The sequence below is a fragment of the Crocodylus porosus genome, unplaced genomic scaffold (assembly GCF_001723895.1).
Source record: "Crocodylus porosus isolate Cpor-Errol unplaced genomic scaffold, CroPor_comp1, whole genome shotgun sequence".
Lineage (NCBI taxonomy): Eukaryota > Metazoa > Chordata > Crocodylia > Crocodylidae > Crocodylus > Crocodylus porosus.
In genome coordinates, this window is record NW_017728909.1 from 62,834,880 (window position 1) to 62,854,100 (window position 19,221).

At 38.2% G+C, this 19,221-nt stretch overlaps 1 protein-coding gene across 1 annotated transcript in view; it reads left to right on the top strand.

Moving 5' to 3' along the window:
- SLF1 (SMC5-SMC6 complex localization factor 1) overlaps positions 1 to 12,093 on the top strand; it is a 53,162-nt gene extending 41,069 nt beyond the window's left edge. Inside the window, exons 12-17 of the mRNA XM_019532384.1 lie at positions 3,027 to 3,172; positions 5,061 to 5,230; positions 5,700 to 5,833; positions 7,762 to 7,854; positions 8,267 to 8,449; positions 10,989 to 12,093. Of these exons, the coding sequence (XP_019387929.1) occupies positions 3,027 to 3,172; positions 5,061 to 5,230; positions 5,700 to 5,833; positions 7,762 to 7,854; positions 8,267 to 8,449; positions 10,989 to 11,491 (1,229 nt within the window). The 3' untranslated portion in view covers positions 11,492 to 12,093. The remainder of the gene's footprint in view (positions 1 to 3,026; positions 3,173 to 5,060; positions 5,231 to 5,699; positions 5,834 to 7,761; positions 7,855 to 8,266; positions 8,450 to 10,988) is intronic.
- The last annotated feature ends 7,128 nt before the right edge of the window (positions 12,094 to 19,221 follow it).

Below are 19,221 nucleotides of genomic sequence, written 5' to 3' on the forward strand. Positions count from 1 at the left end.
CCCTTTGTCTTGACTTCTTCTACCTTCAGAATTGACAAAATATTAAGTGGTCCTGAAAGCCTCCATCTTAGAAACTCCCTTAAGACAAGTGGTCTTATCCCAGTTGATTTCTTGTTAAGAAAAGGATCAAGAACATTCTAGGCTATCTTACAACTCAAGAGGCCAAACAGTTGTCAAGACATAAAATTCCTAGGTTTCCACTATTGTTGGAATTTCTTCAGAAGAACTGATAACGTTTGTACACCTGGCAGAAACTTGTCTGTGTATTCCAGCCTGTATTCCAGATCAGAATTAGTCACCTATGGGAATTGCTATTTTTGATATAAAATGTCCCTCTTTAATTTCTCCTCCACCCTCCACAATATTCCTGAGGTGTTGATTTTGATATTAGCCTGGCTAAATGGTCTAGAGTGGATGATGCTGGGGGAAGGTAGATATGGTGGGGATCAAGCAGCAAACAGGAAGGGGATCATAGGGGCACTCAGGGAGGGCACAGTAATTAATTTGTGGCACTTCCATCAAAAAGGTTGGCTCTTACTGGCAAGAGGCTCCTAGAGGAGCAGTTGAACAATTTGTTCTCTTTACCTGCCTGCAGCAAGCTTTCTCACCCCATGCCCCTCCCTCTTCTCAGTTTCTATTTCCTGCAAGCCTGCTGAATCTCCAATCTCTCCCAGTTGATTTGGTGGCTTCCGATTCGATTTGGACCTTTAATGGGTCTCCTGATTCAATTCAGATTTGGAGATTCGGCTGCCAAATCAGGCCGAATCTCCTCCAAATCGAACCGGCTACCGAAGCTTTGTACAGCCCTAGTTAACATATCAGCAGGTGAAATCTTTACAGTTCTGCTCTCTGAAGTTTGTGTCCCTAGAATGCAATTGTGCAACACAGGGACTTTTCTAGAATTAGACTTTCTGTGACTGAATTATTTTAGTGGCACAACACTCACTTAAAAGTCTAGACTAAGACATTTAGTATGAGGGTGTAGAACGGCACTAAGGTACCTGCTACTTGAAGAGTAGGAATGGCCACCCAGGTGCCAGTTGCCAGGGCAACCAGGGGAAGCAAGTAGCCAACATTTGCCTGGTCAGCTAACAGGAAAAGGGCAGGGCCTGGCTCTTACATAAACCACAGGCGGAGGCCAGGGAGGCCCCTTGCCTGCGACCGAAGGAGAAGGAGCTCTGCCCTGAGTGAAGAAAGGGAAAAGCCTGAATGTGGGTGCAGCTGGTGATATGGGTGAGAGAGGGAGCATTTGTGGTGTGGCTCAGAGGATGTTTTAGCCGTGAGGCCTGAATTTAAGTTATCATAGAATCCATGAGTCGGAAGGGACCTAGACAGATCATCTAGTTCGACCCCCTGCCATGGGCAGGAAGGAGCATTGGGGGTGGGAGGGGTCATAAGACCCCAGCCAGGTGCCTATCCAGGCTCCTCTTGAAGATTTCCAGCATCACATTGAAGGCTCATGTTCATCTTGTGGTCAATCATGACCCCCAAAGTCCCTTTCATCTGTAGTGCTAACCAGCATAGCACTGCCGAGCCTATAAGCATGCTGCAGGTTTTTCCTCCCAAGGTGGAGAACCTTGCATTTTTCGATGTTAAACACCATCAAGTTCTCATCCACCCATTTCATGAGCATGTCAAGATCTGCCTGAATCACCATCCTGTCCTCTGGTGTGGATGCTTTCTCCCAGAGTTTGGTGTCGTTGGCGAACTTGGCCAGCCCACTTCTGACACCATGGTCTACATCATTGATGAAGATGTTAAAAAGTAAGGGCCCTAGGACAGAGCCCTGAGGGACCCCACTGGTCACAGGGCACCACGACAATTGACTTCCGTCAACCACCACCCTCTGGGTCCTGCCAAAGAGCCAATTCCCCAGCCAGCAGATTGTGGTGAGGTTGAGGCCACACTTAGTTGGTTTATGAAAGAACAGCTACCCTAAGATCAGTGATGGAACTTCCAGGAATGTTAAAGTGTTCTTCAGCAGGCTTTTGTATCCCCCTGAAACTGATGTCAGACTGGTGTCCATCCATTCATTCTTTCATATGGAGATTGCCCATCTGTACAGTAGACAGCATAGAGGCATGCTAAGCAGGTGATAGCATATATGATGTCAACAGAGGAGTAGGTAAATGGACCCATATGTTATAATCTGCATTGTTCGGTCCAGTGACTAATAAATAATAGAGATGCACCAATACATTGGTCCGATATTGAAAACTGTGAAATTTGGGATGGCTGCAACCCCACTCTCCCCCTGCATAGCTTCCCTGCTAGCACCGCCAGAGCTGCCTGCCCCAATTGCAGCACACCGCAGTCCCCTTCACCCCACTGGGAAGAGCCCGGTGCAGCCCCAGCCCACAGCTGCAGTGTGCCCTGCCCCGCCTCTCACAGATCCAGGGGCACATGCCTCCCCCCATGCCCTCTCGGGGTGTGCACAGTGGCAGGAGCTGCTCCCCCTCTCCACACCCTCCAGACAAGCCGTGGCTCTGTCCCCCACCCCACCCCAGCTGTGCAGCGCCTACTCTGGCCCCACTCTTTCCCTCACTGCAGGAGCATTGATCTGCTCCCCCATGCCTCTTCCCTCCTCCCTCCCCTTCCACCACAACAGACTTACCAGCTACATGTATCAGAAATCAGATTGATATCAGCTGATCTGCCTCCTTAAAAATCAGCTATCCGTATCAGCCCCCAAAATCTCTATCAGTGCACTACTAGTAAATAATTATCTCTTCAGAATAACTTTTATAGAGATTCTATCCAGAGATTTTTTTTACTAAAAGGTTTGATTTGCTGTTAAGTAGGTTCTGCTTTTAAAAGCTGATGAATATTTTAGAAAGTATGCTTATTAGCAGCTGAATGATAATTTCTCTCTAATGTGACAGTTTTAGTAATTTTCATGAAGAATAATTTATGAATCATCAATAGGACAGAAATCTAGTAGAGGTATTAACTAAGTTGTCACCTTCATGGAAGTGACTCGTGTCCTGCATTTGTATGTGTTTTTCTTTCTTCCCCCACTCCTCCAGACTTTTCAGCACAGAAATTAAAAGTGTTTATTGATTCTATACCATCCCTCTGGCTTCAAATGTTTGTTGCAGAAGCAGTCTTCAAAAAATTTTGTCTACAGGGGAACATTATTATTTCTACTGAACCACTTTCTCTTCAGAAAATAGTAAGTAACACGTTTGTATTTCTTGATAACCTAATACATTTAAGAATGTTATGACAGACTTATGAGAAACATAATCTTTCTTTTTATTTGCCTGCTCCTTCTCCTTTCACTGTGACAGGACATGTTCATTGCCTATGTGGCATTCTGTCCCTAGAGAATCTAAAGAATTTAAATGCAAAATGATAGTAGGATGGGCTTTATCTTACCACAAATTTGAGAGGATAGTTCAAAATGAACAGGACTTGCTTACCAATTTGCAATAACTTTACTGTAGCAGCTAGCATAAGAAAGTATAGTGGGAAAGGAGTAGGCACCAATAACTTTAAAGATGTAATAGTATATTTAAAATTTAATAAAAATGGCCTGTTGCATATGATTTAAAAATCAACAAGATAAGGTATGTTCTTCCTTTTAAAGTCCTGTAGCATTATACCAAGTCACTAATTAGATGTTTGATTTCAGGCAGCAGTTTTTCTCTTGTTTTAATGTTCCATCTCCTCCTACTTACATTAAAAGTGTTGCTTGGCATCACAGTCACTAGAAGGTAGATAGGGAATGCATTTACTCAGGTTGTCTCTCTCAAACCTCAAAAGGGTCTGGTCAGAATATGAAAAGGGAAAACATAGCAGAGCAGAGTTCAGCTGATGTGATCCTTCAGTGGTGTCCCAAATCCCAATCATGGACAACCCTGAATATGAAAGCCACAACAAACTCTGTGTTTAGTGTAGAAAAGGATAGGAATTTTTTATTTATTTTACTTTTCAGCATAAGTATACTTTAGGCAGAGCATTAGGAAGATATTCTTATACGTCTAAAAATGAACCAAGAGAAGTGAAGATATTTTTGATGCATGTAATCGTCAACACAGAACCAAAAACTCCAACCTTGTTAGCATTGTTAATGAACCTTTACCTGACAGTAATTGCAGTCAATTATTATATGAATTATTGTATGATTTTTTAGTGAATAAAACAAATCTCATTCCTTTTGCAGTTTTCCTAAGGCCACAAGTCATTTTTTCCTATCCCCACAGCAGTATTAAATCTGTGGCATAGTCTGGCCACCAATACTCATGTAGTGTCTTCCTATGCAATTAACTCCACACATTGGGACTGAAAGGCCACCTCGTAGATGATTGTACAGTGAGGGAAGAGAGAGTAAGAAGGAATCTTTTCCCATTGTGTAGGAAGGAGCCAGTAATTTCAACATCTATAATATCCCATTAGAAGCTACATCTCCATTCCCCACCTGCTCTTTAGGTTTTTTCTATTGTGTTTGAAATCCTGGTTTATCAGGGAGTTAGACCCCACTATTGAATTATTATCTCTACTGGAAAACCACTAGATTTCAATAAAAAAAAAAGATGTTACAAGTAACCCACACATTGACTCTAGACTGCTGGGAAGAGAGTTTAAAAAAAAAAAAGATAAATTAGCACTACCTGGCCTATCTGGCAATAAGGAAAAAAAATCCTAGGAGGTGATTAGCATGATGTCTACAGTCAGGCCCAAAAGACACAACTCTATGCTGATCCAAGAGGGTAGTTTTTCTTCTCATATGGAGTTGCCCCCGTCCCTGTGGCATAGTCTAAGAAAGACTTATATGTAAAGCTGCCCATTAATCCTGGGATCCAATAGGCTTTAGAGAGAGTCAAAGTCATCCTCAAAGGGGACATTTTGTAGGGTTATAAGATTCTTTTTTCCATATTGATACATTAGTTGGTGTCTATATACACCAATCATTTCAGTAGTATCAGTATTTTTAAACTCTTTTTAAGTATGCTCAGGTGTTCTTTTGTTAAGTACAACAAAAGAAAAATGAATACAAATTTCTAATTACCAAATAAAGTCATAAAAAAATTAAAGAAGAAACATTACTTTTGCAACAGGTTCGTTCCTATTTACCTGCTTTAAGGGAACTAGGTATGCGTGAGACAGTGAAAATGCAGAAAGTGAAGAAACAGAAAATAGGGCAATGGCCATGCCCTCAGTCACAAAGGGCATTACTGATGCTAAATGGTGATAAGGAGAACCAAGTCGAAGGGCTGCCTGATCTACCGTAAGTAATACCTATAACATCACCAGTTGTATTCTGCTTTGGGGGACAGCTGCTGACCTGACACATTTCTTGAACTTTATGTGACCTGTTTTGTTGTCTGCAAATTATTGTGACTGGCAGAAAACTCCATTTTAAACCTGAAACACATATGGACTGCATTTTTTCCTTCCCTCAGTATATTTACATATTGGAGCCCATTTATTTTTCCAACAATAACATAAAATGCTTTCTTAAAGAAACTGTTCAAAAAATTACCTTTCAAAAAATCTCTGCATATCAAGTATGTATTTTAACAACTATTGGTAATAGAATTAAGATTAAATTCCAGAAAGTCTCTACAACACTAAAACGTATTATGGATTATGTTCTTGCTCTGTTTACCAGTAGGTATATCTTCATTTTTTCTTAAAAAAAAAAAAATTAAGCACATCTAACAAAATACACTTATTATTGCTTGCTTTCCTTTAAGTGAAATAATCTGTAGTAAGAACCCTTCATTGTCAGAGAAGTTAAGAGTGACAGCAGAAGTTGAAGCATTACACACCAAAGAGAGTCATCAGTCTATGGTTAAAGACATGCGTCTTTACAAGACTAATATTAAAGGTATTTTATGTTTTGCAATTATACTAAGAACTTTACATGGCTACAATCAGTACTTTCAGGTTTAACATGTGCCCTGATGACTGCTGAGCTAAAATGATGGCTGATGTCCAAGAACTACTTCCTCGTGTTTCATACGTGTTGTTTTCAATGCTCTTTTGAGGGAAATGATTGTATTCATGGTAGAATAAAGCTGCTTTCTCTACATACTCCCCTCCCCCAAATATTAAAATACAGTGTACAGCTTGTGAGCTCATTCCAGTCTTGCCCGCCTTACTTTACTAATCCACCTCAACCTGTGCTTGGTAGGATCAACGTTGTCTTCTGATTTGAAAGTATAATTCAGTCATCATCTCTTTCAGGCCTAGACATTTTGTGAACAAAGACTGAGGAGCATGCTATGTTACATAGCTGTGTTAAGCATATGGACTGTTTTCTTCCAGGCATTGAGCCCAGACTATGAAAGGCATTTGGCTTTTAGTCTTAACTATACTGGAACCCAAGCACCTAAGAATGAATAGCACTGCAGTAATTGACTCAGGCCCCACTTACTACACAAATTCAATAAAATGCGCTCTATCCAGCTAGTATCGCTTGCTGGAACTCCCATTTTTATTATTTGAACCTTACGTATAGTATTTTTCGTACAAATATATTTATCATAATGACGCCCAAGGGAGAACTGAGGTAAAATTGGCAACAGAAACCCCTCATCTTTCAAAGGATTATGTTCAGAGTTGAGAGAGAAACACTGGAGGATAAAGACCTCAGTCATTTCAGAGATTTAAAGCAGAGCTTCAGCAAGAGATAGGCCACACACTTCAAAAATTAGTGCCTTTTTTCTTCACTGCTTCTTCAAGGAAAGTTAATGAGCAAAATTAATGTGAATGATTACTTTCTTTTTTTTTTTTAAACAAGGGAAGCAAACTAAAAAGAGTAGAGCCAAAAACAGGATCAAACTCTTCATCTCCCTACTAACATCCTGAGCACTGTTTCTGTTGAAAGAAATTAGTACAGCACTTAGATTTTCATAGGGACTGTGTCAATGGAATCAAAATCAATCTAAAAGTGCCAGCAGGAGAGAAGTAGTCTGATGTAGACATTTCATCACTAAATTGTCTGATGTTGCATCATCTTTCACCTGGCTTCAAGATTTTGCTCTGGCTCTTGTTCAGGCAATCACTTAGTGAAACCAAAATCGCGTATTGCATGTCTGAAGTTTTGAATCGCACCGTTTCCTTACCTTCAAGCAGCAGCTCTCAGTCTCTTGCTGTTCAGTTTTCCACACTCTTGTCAGCTGTAAATGGTATGAGGGTTTATTATCATTATTATTAATATTATTATTAAAACTCCTTCATTTATTCATCTCTCTCTCTCTTTCTTTCCACTACTGTAGCCAAGTCAGACAGCCTATTGAGAGACAGCAAACCATCTGTTAGCAGATTTGAAGTTCTGAATTATACTTGACTATGTAAAGGCAGTCGTGCTTAGCCAGAAACATTCATTTGAATTAAGCTATAAATGCTGTGTAAAAAGAGCCATACATTTCAACATAGGTTCATGAATAAATTTAAGGGAGGGCAACTACACTCTAAACTTTTATTGCTTCAAAACCCAGTATTTTTGGTGTTCTGTGATCATTCAGTGCTTTTATAGTGTGATTGAAGCTTTAAACCTTGAACTGGGGGGAGATAATTCCTGTGTTAAACCTTTTGCAGTACAATTTCATTGCTGGATCTGTGACGGAACAGAAGCTCTGTGGGGTTTTTTTGAATTTTTCTTAAAAGATGGTTAAACAGGACAAAGGAAAATCTTACTCATTATTGAATTTTCTGGCGCATAGCCAGATTTCCTAGTTCTGTGCACTTTGATTATTTTCTTTAGTAGCTATCTTGCCTAGTCTAGTACAATCTATTAATTTTTTATGGTAGGAGAGACAGCCCTGCATATAGCTTGCATAAGAAACAAAGTGGAGAAATTGATTCAGCTCCTCTCTATCCCTGGAGTAGACATTAATGTTAAAGGTAAGTTATTTTCTATACTCAATCAAAATATTGAGACTAATACATAATTTTGGTAATTTTAATTTGAAATGCAACACTTCACGTTAGGATTTAAAAAAAATCATAATTGCTTCTAATAATATGGAGTCAGGACTTAAAGCAAAGATTTTATGAACTGATATCCTAAATTTTGTAGGAATGTGCATCATAATTTACTAACCATATCTTCTGTCGATACCTAAAAATGCAATTTAAAAAAAGCTAATACTTTTTCAGTAATTTTTACTTTTAATAACAATTGCAGATTTAGTATAAATAACCAGTACTGTTTCTTTTAAACAGCACAGCTTTCTTTAAAAAATAGAATGATAATATTATGAGCATTTTACTGTAATTTTTGCTTTTTAAAAACTTCCCTTGATTTATAATTCAGACTATGCTGGCTGGACGCCTTTGCATGAAGCCTGTAACCATGGCAGCACAGTGTGTGTCCGTGAAATTTTGCAACGTTGTCCAGAGGTAGACCTGCTCAGTCAAGTGGACGGGGTGACTCCTTTGCATGATGCGCTGTCAAACGGACATGTAGAAATTGGCAAGATGCTACTTCAGCATGGGGGTGAGTGCATTTATGCTAAACTGGTTTAGAGAAATTATCCAGTGTTAGATGAGTCCATGTGAAGTCCATAGCTTTCTTCTTAGGAGATGGTGAAATGCAGTGATTGTTTAAAATAAAACAAATTTTGAAAGCGAACTGTTTTGAATGCTAGAGAGAGAAATATTACCCTTTTCTCACTTATTCGGATTGTCATCAAAACAAATACATAATAAACATCAAATATCCATGACCTGTTATTCCTATATTAAAACATTAAATATACATGTGGTTTGTTTAAAATGTTTTACACTCTGATGACAAGATTCAAATACAGTTCTTCAGCTCATTGGCGAATGAACAAAAATTATCTAGCTACTAAGTAATTTTACAGATTTTTTTTGTTTTGATCTATATTGTAATGTTATAGACAGAAAGATATTTACCTGATTAGATTTCTACATAATATACATTTCAATGAAAAATTATTCAGCATCTCTAAAAAACTGTGACTATCTTCAAAGAAAAATTTGCTAGGAAATTAGTTAAAGAAAAGACCATTTTGTAATTGTGATAGCTGCTGTTTGGGAGGGATAATGGTGATTTGGGATACCATAGCTTTACAATCAGTCGTTGCTTCTTATACACTTTACCAATCATACTTTTCACAGTTTTTTTCCAGTGACAGGAAGCTTAAATCTTATTTTGAGAGAGACTCTACAAATTAAATTAACCAACCATGTTTATGAGCTAACTAAATACAAATAACTCTCTCAAAAGTGACCGTTGATATCTAATTCATCTGCTAAAACAAAGATTTATGTTCTTTATACTGTTCATACCTACTGAATGTATCAAACTGATTTCTGCCCAATAAATGTGTCCAGACTTTTGTGAAAGAAATCATTCTGCACATAATGCAAAGGAATGCACTGTATTTAGGTGGCTTATAACTCAATTAAGCTTGGAGAGACAAAATTATATTTGTTTTTTTGGCAGAGACTTCTGTATTTACAGTCTTCTCCTGCCCCCTAAAGGCTACTTATGTTGGTTTTACAGACACCATCTCATAATCAATACATTCCTCTGCTATTCTACCTCTGCATATTTGCTAAGCTTCAGTGCTGTGTCTCCCAGGTGTTTTATTTATCTACTGAACCATGTATCTGACATGCCAAGCCAATACCTGGCCTCACTTCAATCGGTCTAAGTGATGCAAGAGCCAATATTATAGTAAGCCCAGCTCTTCAATAGAGAATGGCATTCCACTGACAGATGTGCATTTTTCCTGCGCCTCGTGAAGAATAGGCAGTGGATGATCCTGTTGTCCTAGGGGAGGAGATCTACTTGCACTTGCATTCATCAAGGTCTTCTGGCAACTGTAGAGGCTGAATGCAGCCTTATCTTTGCCTTTGTCACATTCTGGGTTTTGGCCTGTCAAGTAGTTTGACACCAGCATGGTGGAGACAGCATTATACATTCATTGTAACTTCACTCAGGTTCGATAACTGTAATTTGGAGTATTTCTGAAGTAGCTTTTTAAAATGCTTTTCCCCAAAAAACTTGCAAAAGTTATGTAAATATCTTGCATAATTATTGATGTTAGAAAAAAACATTGTTATACACGCTATTAGAGTTAAAGCAGGATAAAGTCAGAATGTACTATGTACATATGTAGGGCTATGTATATAGTACAGTTATCTTTTGCTGCATTTAAAATATAATTTTTTTAATGGGAGGCTGGCAAAGAGAAGTTACATGAAAGCAACTGTGGCCTTTATAACACCACAGGTTTGCAGCTTAAAAGTGCTTAAGTGTTCACCCTTGAATATACCACCTGTTATGCATTAGCCTAACTCATTTTTCTTTCTTACAGGTTTAACTTAGTAAATTTGTAAACTGTTACAAAGTGGGCAGTTCTGTTCTAGTAATAAATCTGGGGGATATTTAAAAAAAGAATCTACCATGGACATTTTGCCCATTTACTTAAAACATAGTTTATTAAAGTATCTAACATTTGCATTACAAAAATTGCTAAAAACAACTAGTGTACCTAAGTGATTAGTAGTTAAGAGGAACCTGGATTATTCGAAACAAGTTACTTGATCTCCTTGTGTTAACTTAACCAGTAATATAATAAGCCAAAATCACCACCACACTGCAAGTAAATATTGTGTTTGGGCGTATCTTCAGCAGGTATGCATAACTGATGCTAAGAATTTTTAATGAATTTTGACCTTAGCAACACTTTAATACGATAAATGTAATTTTTATGTGTGCTGTATGTTGTCACTAAGTTTTGGGAGATAATACTTAGACAGGTAGTATGTTGCTTTTTTCCCCAGAGATAGTTATGCTTTTTAAATAGTAAAATAAGTGGATAAAGAAAGGCACAACTAATAAGACAACTGACTTGAAGTTTCCCTCTAACATGTCTCAGCTGTGCAGTCAACAGGTAACCAATGTGTCAGTATAACTTAGTACAAAAACAGGTTATAAGCAGCCCCCTAGCTGCTGGCTTGAAAGTGCTGTTACTGTTAACCGTTTGTACTTTTTCATGCAGGACCCGAGCTCCTACAGCAGAAGGACTCTTCTGGAAAATACCCGCTGGATTATGTGGAATCCATACCAGTAAAACAAGAACTTTTGGATATTGTTTGCACAGAAGAGACAGTTGAGAGTTTTTCTGAACATGTAGAAGATGATTTCCACAGCCAGCAAACAGAACTTTGGTTGATTTTATTTAGTAAGATGTTGCTAAACATTTGCTCCGTTTATAACCTGCCTTCACCATTTACTTTAACTTTTAAAGAACTAGGCTGCTCAAATTCAGTTCCATTAGTGGTTAATGATGGCCGAAAGTTGAGAAGTAGCTTTGTTGCTGATTGGTTAGTAGATCTTTTCACTAGAGAGCTAGAAACTTTCCAAAAGCTTCCAAACTTTCTTCATACAATATCTATGGACCTACAACATTTTTCTGGAGAACAAATGGAAGCCTTATTGGCAACACTGGAGACTATGGCAAAAGCAACTTGGCTGTCTGAATTCCATATTTCTAATAACTAAGATTGATTTTTAAATGTTTTCCATTGGTTCAGTGTTGAGTTAGGTTCATTATTGTGAACACTGAGGGTGCACGTTGCATGTCCCAACACCAGCAGACTTTAGGGCTGCTTGCCCTTTTAGTGTTATAAAGCTTTGTTAGCACTTCCCACTCATGGAAGCTGCATTTAGGACATTCTGAACCACTGCATCTTCTGGCCACCATCACTCTTGTGACAAATTCCTTCTGCTCTTTAGGTTGAACCTTATACCTGTGTCTTCCTCAGCAAGGGAGAAATCATTTGCATTAAGTTAAACCCCTCCTTTCTTACACTCTGTACATTTTCTGTCACCACGTAGACCATAATCAATACTGGCTTCAAAGTTTATTGACCCTTAACTTAATCTGGTAACTTCCAACATATAAGTATAGGCCTGTTTTATGCAACTAATCTTCTGAATATTTGTCAATAAATAAAAAATGTGTGGGGAACACAACTTTTAATCACAATCTATTTTTCCTATCCTATGTAGAAGTGTTTCTCTTCAGGAAAATATATTAAAAAATTGTACTTTGATACTTTAGGTATGATAATTTTTAAATTAAATTAAAACCTTAATTTTTATGCTGCACATATATATTAGTTGCTAGAAGTTCCCATATTTTCATAGCAAGCTGTTGATGTAGGGATGCCGTTGAACTCGGTTAACTTATTTTTTGCCCCTGCAGCGCCTGCTCATTCGTCTTAGCCTGCATTATGTTCAGCTTAAAGTCTGGTTCAGATCACCATTTGTGCTAGGACTTTGGTTGTTTAAGCTAGCTGAACAAAGAAAGTTTAATGGTGGTCAAGCCACCTTTCTGCTTTCCAAATTACTACAATTGCTGAAGGCTAGTTCAGCACTGAACACAAGTTACAAGAAGGTTGATAGTGCTCTAACCTATATTAATTTTCATTTCATCCTTAGATCTACTACACTGGCAGGGTTCACCAGAATACAAAATGCTCTTACTTTATTCTGAGGCATTCCTTGGGGCCATAGGTGGTGGTGGTGAAGATGTAACTCTGGCTCTGCTAGTAGGAAGTTCTGGATGGACTACAAAGGGCAGTTTCACAACAGGTTCTTGCCAGTTATTGGCCATCAAGCTCTGGAGTTTTAGCTTGGTGATTCACTAAAGTATGGACATCTTTAAAAAACTACAGCCCCCCCCTTAATGTTATTGTGTTACTACAAACGCATGAAGACTACATCAGATAAATCCTCTAAACTGGTAAACTAATCCTCTCACCTAATTTAGGATGTGAGTTTATACACTATTAACTTAGTTACATCTAGTAATCAATTACAGAAAAATGGACAAGTCCTGAATCATCTTCTACAGGCACAGAAGCACTTTGTGCAAGGAGCTACTATAATCCTGTGCCTAAAAATAAAGCTTGGAAATTGGAAAGAAGCAGAGATTTTAGGGAAGCTATACTTGTACCGGTACCTAGCAGTAAAGGATCTCTTACTACTTTTTCCTCCCTGTTCCTCTGCACAGATTAGGGAGTGGAAAACAGTTGCCCTTAAATAAAGAAGAAAAGGAAACACTGCTTTTACAGGGGTATTTAATGATGAAATCTAAACGTGATTTGATAACAGATTAGGAATCACCCCCAGATCTTAAGCTTTTAAAAGGAATTGCAGATTAGCAATTGTTCAATTTTCAATTCTTCTATAGCAGTAACTTTTGTCTATTAAAAAAACACAAAGTAAGGTTGTAGATAATAGCACCTACTGGAATTAGTGTTGCTTGACTAGAGGGAATAAGTTACATTGATACAGCTGGCTGATGCATATTAAAACTTCCATTTAGCTTTCACACAGCTAAGATATATGTTCTCCTGGCACTTTATCCACTGAAGATGCTCAGGCTGTTTTAGTCTTGGAACCAGATCTTCATTACAAATGTTCAGTGGTTATTAATGACTGATTACGTTTGTTTTAAGACATGTCACAGAACATGCTGCTTAAGTAAGGTTAGGGGGTCTATGCAGGTTGGATGTGTGAGTGCTTAGAGTAACAAAACAACTAGGCAATCAACCAACCTTCATTGCATATGAAATGGCATAGTAACTGTAACCCTCTAGTGTAATGCCTGGTTAAAGAAAAATATGAAAGGAGTCTGATGTTAAACCTTACAAGGAATGCAAAGCATGTAGTTAAGATGGTAATACTTAATTGGATTATTTTTAATCGTGAATTTGAGAAATAATCATAGTAGAAAACAAAGGGATAAAATAAAAATAATTTTAAGAATCACTAAGAGATGAAAATTATAATGGCATTCTGTTGACTTTTTAGAGAGAGATGCTATTTAATAAAATCACTCCCTATACTTGCTATTTTGTCCTTAGTCAGAGATGTAACTCTTATTTTAAGGTTTACATATTTCTGTTCGTAAGTTACTTTAAATATATCTATCTACTCTGTAGCATCCAAAGAAGTGAAAGAACATTATGGTTCCATAATCAAGCTGTTAGAATGCCAGAAGTAATATTGCTCATGGAAATTTAATTCATCCATCTTGTGCGTCTGTAGTCCTTAATTGTGTGCTCATACAATTTTTTCCCATTCCTTTCAACATATGTACTGAATGAGGCTGTTTTGTACAAGACCCCCACAGCGTTTATTGCAACAGGTGGAAGGTATGTAATGAACGAGATGGGAAATTGCAGGAAGAGAAGAGACAGTCTCATGATTAAGACAGTTGAATGCCACCCTGTGAAGCTAGATCCTGTCTAGGCATCTGTCACAGTTCTCACATGATTCTAGTCAAGTCATTTAAAGACTAGACGTCTTCAGAGGTGGTGACTAATGTAGTAGGCACTTCTGATCCTAATCTCTCTGCCTCTCAGTACCTACTCATGTACTAGAAGTGGTGGAAGAGTGAGTTTATTAATTGTTAAATCACTTATGGGAAGGGGGTGGTTAGCAGACACCTCATGAAGAAATAGCTTTGTCTTCAAATCAGGGGTTGAATCATGCACTTTTAATAAGATAAAGAGGCATACATGCCAGTAGAGAAAATAGAAGATATTCAATACGTGCTTATTAAGTGAATACTGTCCATTCTTTGTGCTGAATGAGACAGGGCCCTGGAAGGGGAAAAAGAGGATGACAAATGGGTGAACATGCAATTAAAAACTAATTAACACAGCTTTCTCAGTAGGGGGGATGGATTAGGGTTTCATGGGCTATCTATATGTTCTTGCATTTGCCAACTTGGAAGATTTAAAATATCCATACGGCATGTTCTACACGCAGCTTTCTCAAACTTACATCTGCACCTTCAGTCACTTCCCCTTCCCAACCATGTTTCCTGTTACTATTTTACTTTCTCTTTCTCTGGGCTATCCCATCTCAGTCCTTCCTCCCCCTACCATGACTTTTCCAAGCTTTTTAGCAAGCCAATCCCAGTCAGTTCTGTCATCCTAGCTTCTTGTCAAATCTGTCTTCCCCTCTCCCATGTATTCCTCTCTTTCTAATCTGCTCCCTGTCAGGTTCCCCATCCAGTCTCAGTTTTTTCCCAGCTTTGGTCTGTGTCCTCCCCCACTTCACCCCTTTTCCCTCTATCTCCTAAACTTACATTCCTTGTCCACCTCTCCCCCTCTGTACCCTCATTCCAAAGCTAGCTTCCAGTCTCTGTCATAACCAGGGAAGCTGAGCTTTGCTTCTTTAGCACTGAGTCCAAAACAGAAACTTGAGAGGATGGCTTTGCTCTATGCCTATAAGTAGGGGGACTATGGTGGTGTTAAGCCACTTCTGGATCTCCTGATCTCTTGCTCCTCCACTGAATAACTCCTCATGAGTTCATGATGATGTGCACTGAGCTGAGATAACAGCATGTCAGGGTCTGCATGGGTGACCTTAAGAGTTCTTTTTCTCAGTTGCTGTACAGGGGATTCCTTTTCCAGTCTCCTTTATAATGTTTGATGTCTAAAAATAGAGGGGAAAAGCTTCTGGTTTATCACCTAATGTAATTTATTTTAACTCTACCTTGTGTGTTCTCAGGAGAGCACATCACAAAGCTAAACCCAAGATTTTAAATGTAACTTTTAACTAATGCACAGCATACATTTCTCATTAACTTTATAAAATGTAACATTTGTGTGGCAAAGCACCAAAACTTTTAGGTGAAATGTGTAAAACTTGCAGGTATTAATGTGAAATAATAATTGCAACAGATTGAGACCAACTAAGTTGACAAAACGTTATCTATTTTCCTTTCTGGTATGCAGGACATTCTTGTGGTACTTGCTTTAACTTTAAAGCAGTTTCTTCCTGCCACAGAATAGCTTTTTCTCAGGTTTCTCCACTTGAAAAGTACTTCTTTATAACCTTAGGCCCCTAACTGTTCTCACTGTTTTTCTGGCTAAGTAGAACGTGTTCACAGTACTTTCAAAACATGTTAATACCCCTCTTCTCAGGGGAGAGAGGGGTATTTCTCCCAGGCACTTAGCACACTGTCTGCAGTATTCTCACTCCATGCCAAGAGGGGTGAGAATCTTAAGTTTATACACATACTTATACCCAGTGTGACCCTCACTGATGGTTCACTATTGTTCAATAGTTCAACAGCTCAGTGTGGAAGTACTCCCTGGTGTTGTCAAATGTACACTGATAAGAGCCAGCAATGTCAGGCAAAGATATTGTTTGAATCACTGTGTTGTCAGTAAATGTTGTTTCAGAACAGAGTTTTGACTTAGTGGTTTCCTAACATGCATTATTTGCCTTTCACATTGCCACATAAATAGAAATAATATATGCCACTGCATTTGCACAAATCTTTTTCTCCATCTGATGAAGTCCTTCTAAGATATTTTACAGCATGTATTTTGGGTTTATCTTGTTTTCAAACATTCATTCTTTAGTTACTAATCAGCTAATTTAGACCAGTTCCAGCTAATTAAGAGTACAGTCTTGTACAGTGTTGCGCACACCTGTTGTGCTGTTTAAATAATATATTTTGTTGGCAATTAACTTTCCGACAGTTCCAGTATTATTGAAAGTTTGTGAGTGTTAAGAGCTAGACAGAAGTAATGCTAATTTGCATTAACATAGCTAGCTTTGTGACTACATTTACAGTTCAGTCCACCAAATGTACAATACTTATGGATGTTTTAACACATGCTCCAGGGCTGGAAGGGGTGCTTTAATTAGAGCAACTTTGAGAGCCAGTCTGATTAAAGTGCCCTGAATGTCTCGTGTATCAGCGTCCCCAGGACTTCAAAATGGCAGCAGCAGCTTTTCAAATAAGTGCCTCCACTGCCATTTTGAAGCACGGGGACGCTGATACACAATATGCAGAGGCTGGCTGGAGCATGGTAATTACTACACTCCAGCCGACTCAATCCAGTCTGCACTGACGCACGTTGGAGCAGCCTCCCGGCTTGTGTACAGGCACCCTATGTTCCTTGAAACGAGTGGTTCTTAAGCTTTCTAAGGTAAATAAATATAGTTTAAGATTTCCACATACTTTGCTGTATATTTATTTTCCAGGTGAGGCTTTAAGAAGTCCTGTGTGTTCTTCATAGATTTTAAAGATCACGTTGTTGATACTTCAGTAAAACTGTTTCCAATATCTCATTTAAAGTTCTAGTATATGCATTTTATGCAATATTGTAGTCTCATGAATTCTGCACAAAAGTAATGACAAACCCCCGCCCATTTCTACTTTCTTTTATACACCCAAGCATCACATTGGCCCTTTTGGCTACCTTATAACTCATATAGACTATCTAGTCCACTCAAAGCCCTAGATCCTTTCAGGATAGGAACAGACATTGCATTTGTCCTGGGACAAATTGTGCTTATGTTTGTCCTAGAACAGAAATGTCCTGGGATTGGCGTGTACACACATCACCACTCTAATCACAGTTCAGTGAGCAGCAGAATGTGCTGCCCCTTTTCTGCACATGATTCCATACAGTCCAGAGATAACCAGTCAGCTACACTTCACAATGTCCTAGGACAAAATGGTAGCACTTTTCTTTTTACCCTGTGAACCTTTTCCAGCTCAGTTACAGTGCAATGGGCACAGGTGTCTGAATGATTTCACTTCGTCCCAGGATAAAATGTTTGTAGCTTCTGAGTAATATACATCAGGGACAGTGCCCGGTCATTATATATGACCTGCATTCCTTTGCTTTTCTATAACTTAGTATTTAGCTATAATGAAACACGTGTTTGAATGGGCCCAGCTTACCAAGCAATCCAGCTCACTCTATAACTGCCATCTTCATTATCATTCTGCCAATATTTGTCATCCACAAATTTAATCAGCAGTGATTTTTACATTTACTTCCAGATATTAAATGAAATTTTTGAACAGCATCAGTCCCAAGGGAATATCACAAGGAGCACCCCATTCAATAGTTATTCTCCATTAGCTACTATTTTTAAGATCTGTCAGTTAACTTGTTCTTAAATCTATTTAACATGTGCTTTAATGATACTACATACAGCAAATTTTTAATTTAAGCTAAGTCAAACATCTTGCAAAGTACATTAAATCTTTGTAGACATCTTTAACAACCAAACTTCTAGTCTCCAGTGGGGAAAAAAACCCTCAGGTTTGTTTAACAGGTTGTTGTAAGAGATGTTCTCTTTAGGTACCACTGGTAGCATATTTCTGTACTGTTTGGAAACTTAAAATACCACGTTTCCTTTACCAAAAATGCCTTCTTCTTAGAGGAACTCAGTAACAGTCAATGGAATTTGCCCTGCAGGACAGGAAATCCCTTGTGAAATTTTTAAGGCTTGAAGACTACACTGAATATTAGAGTATATTTTAAAAGAATGCTTTAAATGACTAATACAATTACTTTAAAAATGCATATGGGCTTGGCTCAGTAGGACTGGGCACTGTTATCTATTTAAACTTGCTAGGAATAGGGAAAAATAGAAAATATGCATTCTTTGCCAGGATAGCTAGTAGGAAATACTATCGTAGACTGCTACATTCAAAGAGATTCTAAATTTGGAAGAGAAGAAAAATAGGTATAGGAAATAAGGGTAGAAACAGAAAAGCATTACACATTTTCTTGAATTCAAATGGACAACATAACAGAATCTAGGATGTAACCTGGAGTTTTCTCCATCAAAAACTCCACCGTGGAGTACTACTCCATTGCCAGCAGAAAGCTGTTATTAATCTTGAATGTAAATGAATGAAAACAAAAACAACTGCCACTTTATGAAGCTTGTTAGTCCAGGAGAGCGTGACCCAAAATGTTGTCTGTCATTCCTGGGCACTTTCACATAGTTAAAGTCTAAAGTAATGAACAATACTTCTCAGCTCTCATAACTGATCTTCTATGCTTTTTATAGCTTAAAAAGGATCTCGTAATGAGGGTCTCTTATTTTGCTATAAGCAGAACAAAACTGACTTTCCTCACATATTTACAAATAGCATACATTTTGATTAGATTCTGCTAATCTGTGCTAAGACAATATTCAGGTATCTTTTTTTCAGACAACAGCTGGATTAAAAATGTATTGAAGATAGATTTGGGAGTGATGCAGTGATTTCTTTCTAGTATAAATATAGCTGTTACCCAACCAGACCCTTATAAACATTCTTTTTAACTTTTAATAGTGATTATTTTGCTGAACCTGTCACTGTTCCAGTCACACATTTATTCTTAAATCTGGCATTTTCTACTTCTCATGGATGCTGTGGTACTAACACAAATTCTGATATTTTTAGGGGG